Source organism: Petaurus breviceps, unplaced genomic scaffold, assembly GCF_028583685.1.
Source record: "Petaurus breviceps papuanus isolate PSGF00001 unplaced genomic scaffold, PetGlider_PUasm1.0 251965, whole genome shotgun sequence".
Taxonomy (NCBI): Eukaryota; Metazoa; Chordata; class Mammalia; order Diprotodontia; family Petauridae; genus Petaurus; species Petaurus breviceps.
The window spans coordinates 4,642-12,239 of record NW_027185967.1 but is presented as its reverse complement, the minus strand read 5'-3'; the positions used below and the strand labels follow the sequence as shown (position 1 = coordinate 12,239).

Genomic DNA, 7,598 nt, shown 5'->3' with positions numbered 1-7,598 from the left:
TCTCTCTCTCTCTCTCTCTCTCTCTCTCTCTCTCTCTCTCTCTCTCAGAATTCTCTGTAAACAATCCCCAAAACAATCCCAAAAGCCTTCACACAGTTCATGACCTCCTTGAATTAGATGCTGTATCTTTAAATCTTATGTCTTTCCCTCAAGATTCTCAACTATCTGACAAAATACCAAGTAGTTTATGACACTCCAGTCACTGCTCCTTTCCTGTCATCACTTCTGTGTGCCCTGGGCATTGAATTGAAGTGGCTGTGCATTCCGTGAGATGGAAAACTGCCCTTCTAGGTGGAAAGAGAAGTCATATTTCCCAAGACTCTAGAAAACCATATTTTAAGATTATATGTTGGGCCAATATTAAAAGCAGTACTACTGACATTCATATACCACTGGGCATAGAATAAGAGGACTTGTTTTCTATTTTCCATCCCATAACTGACTGTGACCTTGGGTAAATTATTTCCCTTCTCTAGGCTCCTAGTTTTCTCATTTGTAAAGTGAGGTCCTTGGAATACATGTTTCTGAAGGTATCTTCCAGCTCTAACATTATATAATGTGTGTATATACATATACATATATATATATATATATATATAATATATGTGTGTGTATAGTATGTGTTGATTAATCCACATTAACTTTTTTTCCTGATCATAGACTAGGTATTGTCCCAAATATGAAATGAAGCTGGTTCTCTACAGTCCCCAAAAACCATCAGTTCCATGGGGGAAACAGTCAAATTTTTTCCTTCATGTCAATAGAAACTATAAAACAGTTTTAAATGGTTGTCTTTTATTTTAAATTTATTTTTTTTCAGCAAACTAATCTGTAGAGTCCCTGTCCTCATATTAAAACAACTGAAAAAATTATAAATTGGTTGATAGGAAGGAAAAAAAAATTAAAATAATCATATTTAGGATCTGAAAAAAATTAAGTTTAGAGGAAAAAACAAAAATGTGTATAGCTAGCAGTTAGATAACATTATAGGTATGAATTGTAAGTAGATAGTTATTTTGGAATATGTCAGATACATACTAGGTGCTTATAAATGCTTGTTGATTTATTAATAAGCTTTTCCTTCATGTCTTTCTATTTTGTTTTTATTTTAATCTACTTTCCCTGAATTTTACAATTAAAATAACTTATCTTGAATTTTCCTTTCATTTTTTTCTGTGATACTGGTTTTGTTTGAATTAAACTGTGGGGGAATAGAGGTGGCTTTCTAAACTGATAGAATCATATAATCACAGATCAAGAGCTAGAAGGGGTATTTATTGTACACAGGAAGAAACTAAGGTCCAATTTAAGGGAATGTAAATGATTTATCCAAGGTCCTACATGTAGGAAACATAAGGGATGGGGTTAGAACCAAGTTTTAGAACTCTAAAATCAGTGTCTCTTCCCTGCTCTCTTCCCCTAATACAGTCAGAGATTTCAAGTCAAGAAACAGTGATTTCACATTACTTGTAAGTTGTTTATTGTGGTCTAGTGAATCAGACTATTAGTGCTAGAAGGATCTTTATGAAAACAGGATGATGCGCTACATCTAGAATGGAAAGAGAATTAAGATGCCACTGAGTCCAAATCTCAGTCCCCAGTACAGTTCACTACAAATATTAAGTACTTAGTAAATGTTGATGATGGTGAAGAAATTGCCTGACTGTCCTCAGCAGGATAGGCTTTCCTGGAAGACTGGGATCTTTGAGTTTGTCTGGCTATTTCTTTTGTTGCTGTTGTTCAGTTGTGTCCAATCCTCTTTGACTTTATTTTGGCTTCTCCTTCTTCTAAAATGGTTTGCCATTTCTTTCTCCAGTTCATTTTGCAGATGAAGAAACTGGGGCAAACAGGGTTAAGTGACTTGCCCAGGTTCACACAGTTAGTTAAATGTCTGAGGCCAGATTTGAATTCAGGAATATTGTCTTCCTGTTTCTAAGTCTAATGTTCTACCTATTGTGCCATCTAGTTGTCACTGTTATTTCTCTTAGTAATCACATTTTAATTTCAAGTATAGATTCATTTATTCATTCATTAGTTCAGCTATCATTTTATTCACCCATTAATTTAAGGTACATCAAGTACGTATTATGTGCAGAATGCTGTGCTAGTTACAAGGTAAAATATAAAGATTAAATGTGACATAGCCCATGCCTTCACTGAGGTTTTGGTTTAGTAGGAGAGGTTGGGAGGAACAAAATAAAAGAAAATCATAACACACATTATTACCTGATAAGCTCAAATTTCATGACTTGAAAAGTGAATAACCAAATGTTATATGAAGTCAGTAGGGGGAAAGTAATTATTGATTGGGGACATCAAGAAAACCTTCATAAAAGAAGTAAATGAAGTTGGCATTCAGAGGTTAAGTAGGAAAATGTTCAACAGACAAAGTGGGAGAGGGACAACATTCTAATTATGGGAAATAGTGTGAGTGATAGAATGGAGGTGACAAAATGGAGAGGGAAGTTCAGAGGACAGCAGGCTGGTGCTCTCTCTTTGTCTCTCTCAGTCTGTCTGTCTCTGTATGTCCCTCTTTCTCTCTCTCTCTCCTTCTCCAAGTATTTTGAATTGTTTGGATGGCTTCAGACCAATTTGGAGAAATCTCCAATCATAGAACACATTTTCTGCTTCTTCTTTCTTTTCTTGATCCCTGCCATACTTTCTTTCACTCCTCTCCCTCTTCTAGTGTCCCTTTCATCTTTTTCTTCCTTCTGCAAACTGCTTTCTCACCTAACTCAATACTAAGTTCCTTCAAATGAAGAATCCTTAGAACTACACATCTTGATGGAATGGTCAGATTGAGTTTAGTAGGGGTCCTGCATAATTTTTCTCCCTAAAATCTAATCATTTTAAGCAGAGGAGGCAAATATCATAGAGCACCCAAGTGAATTATGATGATGAAGAAAATGGCACAAGCCAAATGAGTAGAGGGTAGATAGAGTGGTGGGATGCCAGACCTTGGCAGTCAAATTAGGGTGGTCCTGGGCTTAGGATCCTTATAGATGCTATAAATGTTCACTGCTATGTATTGAAGGAAAAGATGCACTTTAGTCTTAATTTATCCCTGCTTTTTATATGCTTTTTAAAGTTTTGCAGATCAAATATAGCTGCCATTAGACATTCTTAATGTTTCATTATGGAATGGATGCTATTCTAGGAGAATTCATTGGTGGTTCCTAGACAGCAGGAAAGGCTTGGTGAAAGATTGAATGCCTGTGGCCTTGGAATCAACAAGGAGGATCATTACCAGAGAGTTGGCTATCAATTGACTGATTGATACATAAATATATTTGCTGATTCATTTAATTAAATAATTTAAAAATTATTTTGGTCACATAAATTTATGAAATTGTTTACTAAGGCATAGAATGTCTGTGATCCATGACAGTAGAGTGAATAGTCCCATCGATTAAATTATGGATCCTTAAGCATAGTTTGAAGAGAAGAAATATACAAGTGGGTTATCCTGGGTATCAAGTAAGTTTCATCTTTCAGTTTTTGTGACAGATTTGTGACAGATCTCTATCCTTTAGGGGTTTATATATGAATTGGTCTACTCTCAGGGAATGAAATCCATTTAATATTGTTATAGAAAGCTTAATTAAGGAGACAAAGCTATTAAAGGAACATATGATTTAAAAGGGAAATACATGTATATGTCATATAGTATAAGTATATTTATATTGTTGTTTTCAGTGCTCTATGAAATGAGAATATACTCTTTTGTGATTTTTCATTTATATTTTTCTTATTTTAACATCTAGGTATAGCGGAAATGTGAAGTCAATGATGGGAAATCATACAACAGTGACAGTGTTTATTCTCCTAGGATTGACAGATGATCCACATTGGAAGATTGTGCTTTTCCTCTTTCTGTTCCTTACCTACATATTGAGTGTTGCTGGTAACTTAACCATCATCCTTCTCACCTTGCTGGACTCCCACCTCAAGACTCCCATGTACTTCTTCCTTAGGAATTTTTCCCTCCTAGAAATTTCCTATACATCTGTCTGCATCCCTAAATTTCTAGTTAGTATTGCAAGTGGGGACAAAACTATTACCTATAATTGTTGTCTTACCCAGTTGTTTTTTGCCTTTCTTCTTGGTGCCTCTGAATTTTACCTTCTAGCTGCCATGTCCTATGATCGCTATGTTGCCATTTGCAAGCCCCTGCACTACACAACCATCATGAGCAGCAAAGTCTGCACCCAGCTTGTTCTTAGCTCTTGGCTGTCTGGCTTCCTGATCATCTTCCCAGGTCTTATTGTAGGCCTCCAACTGGATTTCTGTGCCTCCAATGCCATTGACCATTTCTACTGTGACACTGGTCCCATGCTGCAGCTCTCCTGTACAGACACAAGATTCCTCGAGCTCCTCAGTTTCATTTTAGCTTTAGTGACACTTGCATTTACTTTGGCATTAGTGATTCTATCTTACACCTTTATTGCCCTGACAATTCTGAGAATTCCATCTGCTAGTCAGAGGAAAAAGGCTTTTTCCACCTGTTCCTCTCACATGATTGTCCTCTCCCTCTCTTATGGTAGCTGCATTTTCATGTACATTAAACCATCAGCTAAGGAGAGAGTATCTTTAACTAAGGGAATATCATTACTTAATACTTCAGTTGCCCCTTTATTGAACCCTTTTATTTATACCCTAAGGAACCAGCAAGTGAAGCAAGCCTTCAAGGATGCAATCCAGAGAACAGCTCCTTTTTCAAAGAAATGAGAATGTTGTTGATTTCTGATGACCCTATTGCTCAGATTACACTACCAGAAACAACCTAGAAATGATTTGTAAGGATTATCATGTTCTAGATAGGTAACAAGGTCTTTGAGACATAGGCTATATCTTTATCACTGCTTTCAATTCAAGGTAGGTTTTTAGAAAGGAAAGGTAGTGAGGGGTAATTATTTGGTAAAGGATAATCTCAAAGAATGAGATTTTTAATCCTGGATTAGGGTTTCAGATATATAAATGGGATCTTTGAATTGAATTTCAAATATATAATAAGAATTAATGTGAAAAATGCCTAGAGACATTTAGCTATTATCAACAAAGCTTTAAACAAAAAAATCGAAAGAGAAGATAATATCCACATAAGTATATAAAGCTACAACACACTTTCTATTGTACAAGGGGAATAGCAGCAGTGTAAATATTCAGGAATACACAAGAGGAATGTCCTTAAAGTATAGAATATCCAGAGAAGGGGCATAATAACGTTTATGACCTCGGATTTATATGCGCAAATGTGTTAAGTGTAGACAGCAAAATGAAGTATCTCATAAGCCAAATAATATGAAATATGACCACATTTATAAATGAAACTTGGTCAGATGTAATTCAACTGCAGTATGGCAAGAGAAATGTATGTCTTTTATTTTTTAAAGGCATGGATTAAATTAAGACTGATGAAATAGCAGTGTATAATAATTCAAGGATAGTTGATTAACGGGGGTTCCCTTGATGAATTTCTGAGAGTGAGTCTTTAATTGAAGCATTTCATAGTCATCTTCCCATAGAAAGAGTAGAGATGTGCTTACTGGCATTTTGTTATGACAAAAGACAACTCTTGGCTGGTTTTCAATGACTGTGGGTACTCTTAAGGTGCTTTTGTTCATTGGACTCTTAGAATGATTATCTTGGGTCAAAGGAGCCACCTTTCTGGCTAGCCAGGAAAAGAGAGACAGTAGGCAGATTTGGGGGTCTTTTTGTATTTTTTCCTAGTGCTTTTCTTCTCAAGTACAGTGATAAAGGGGTGGGGAAGGGATTTTTTCTCTGCCTCCCTGTACCAAGAACCATTAATTGCTAATTTGGAGCAGCACATGGGAATTGTATGCCTTTGTCTACAATTTTCTCACATACCCAGCCTTAAAGGAGGGCTACACGGAGTGAGACTTTCTATTCCAAGACACTATAGTGGTTAGAGGAGTGGAAGAATATCCTGGAGAACACACACTTCCTCCATGTGTTCATTTACATGATCTAGGAGGAGAATTTGTAGACAATGAGCCAAAGCTTCTTTAACTTTTCAGAGTAGGAGAGGACTGAAAGGATTTCAAGGGTTTCCCAGGCAATATGATACTACAGCCAAACCTTCTAAAGGAATAGAGGAGATTTCTTGGATTACACCAATATTTAGAGTTGCCTCAATAGCAATCAGAAGAAAAAGCATTTAGTAGGGGCGGCCAGGTAGCACAGCAAATAAGAGCACCGGCTCCAGTGTTGGGACGACCTGGAGATCGAATCCCGGGCTCAGACACTCAGCACCACACCCAGAAATAACTGGCCGTGTAACCCTGAGCAAGTTACTTAACCCCGATTGCTTAAAAAAAAAAAAAAAGAAAGAAAAAGCATTTAGAGATACAGAATTCCAGAACAAATATACTGGTTCTGGAGAAGCCTGCCTCAAGGGAAAGAAGAAAATCATCCATGTGGCTACTGAAGATGAGGGAAAAGAAAAAGACTTATCAACTCACTAACCTACTCTCCATAATTCTTCCAAACTTTTTCATCCTTCCTCAATTTTTCCATGGTTTCTCCTCTCCCTGCCCTCTCAGCTAAGAACCTTGTCACATATTATATTAAAAAATTGAAGCTATTCATTAAGTGTTCCTTCTTTTCCCTTTTTTCTCATCTCATTATCACTCTGATGACTTCTGCCACTAATATCTCTTTCATTCCCTTCTCATATGAAGACTTGGCCAGACTCCTGGCCAAGGTAAATCTGCCTACCTACACAAGCAACCTCATTCCATCCTGTCTCCTCTAACAGATTGCCCAACATTTCCTCTTTCTCAAAGTCTTCTCTTCTACAGCCAAAAACACTCTTAGTTCCTTCAACTGATTATCACATTGTATGAGATCAGGGTCCTTCACCTTTCTGGTTCCTCTCCCTTGAACATTGTCCAACCTATCAATTTGCTTCCTAAAATATGGCACCTAGAGCTAAACACCATATTCCAAAGATAGTCTGATTGGGGGAAGAGTACAAAGGGACTATGGCACTTTTATTTCTAGAAGTTGCACTCCTCCCTGACCAAAAATCCCTTAGGGGTAGAGTTGATATCATTATTCATCTTTGTATCCCCAGGGCACAAGATCATGTTGTAACATACAACAGATACTTAAATAAATGAATGTAACTATTATCATACTATCTCTCATTTCAGAATGAATGCCAATTTGCCATAGAAGGATAATTAATTTAGAAGTTTGGTGAGTTCAAAGTATTAGATGGATTTAAGAATATGTATATCTTAGTTATAAACAATAATTGAAGGAAACAGCACAGAGAATCAAGAATGAAAACCAAAAATGTTTTGTATTTGGTTTTAACACTTCTTTTTGTGTTTTAATTTGAATAATCATGAGGAAAATCATACTTTTTAAGTAAATATAACCAATGCAAAGTAGTCAACACCAAAAAGAGGTTGAAAGATCCTAGAAAGATTTCCTCAGCCAACAGACATGGCTTCCTTGCCAAAAGACTACTATCTATTTTCAGTACAACCTCATTTGGAAAATCTAGTAGAGTATAATGTTGGAAAATCATGAGAAATATTGTCCCCACAATATAATAAGAAATAACTGGG

At 36.4% G+C, this 7,598-nt stretch overlaps 1 protein-coding gene across 1 annotated transcript; it reads left to right on the top strand.

The window, feature by feature from the left end:
* Nucleotides 1-3,662: 3,662 nt before the first annotated feature.
* On the top strand, nt 3,663-4,728 carry LOC138167661 (olfactory receptor 6C74-like). The gene has a single exon (XM_069096592.1). It carries the CDS (start codon nt 3,787-3,789, stop codon nt 4,726-4,728), a length of 942 nt encoding a protein of 313 aa, XP_068952693.1. The 5' UTR covers nt 3,663-3,786.
* Nucleotides 4,729-7,598: the final 2,870 nt, after the last annotated feature.

What these genes read in the sequence shown, in the direction of transcription:
- LOC138167661 (XM_069096592.1), top strand. Translation starts at nt 3,787, where the DNA reads ATGATGGGAAATCATACAACAGTGACAGTGTTTATTCTCCTAGGATTG.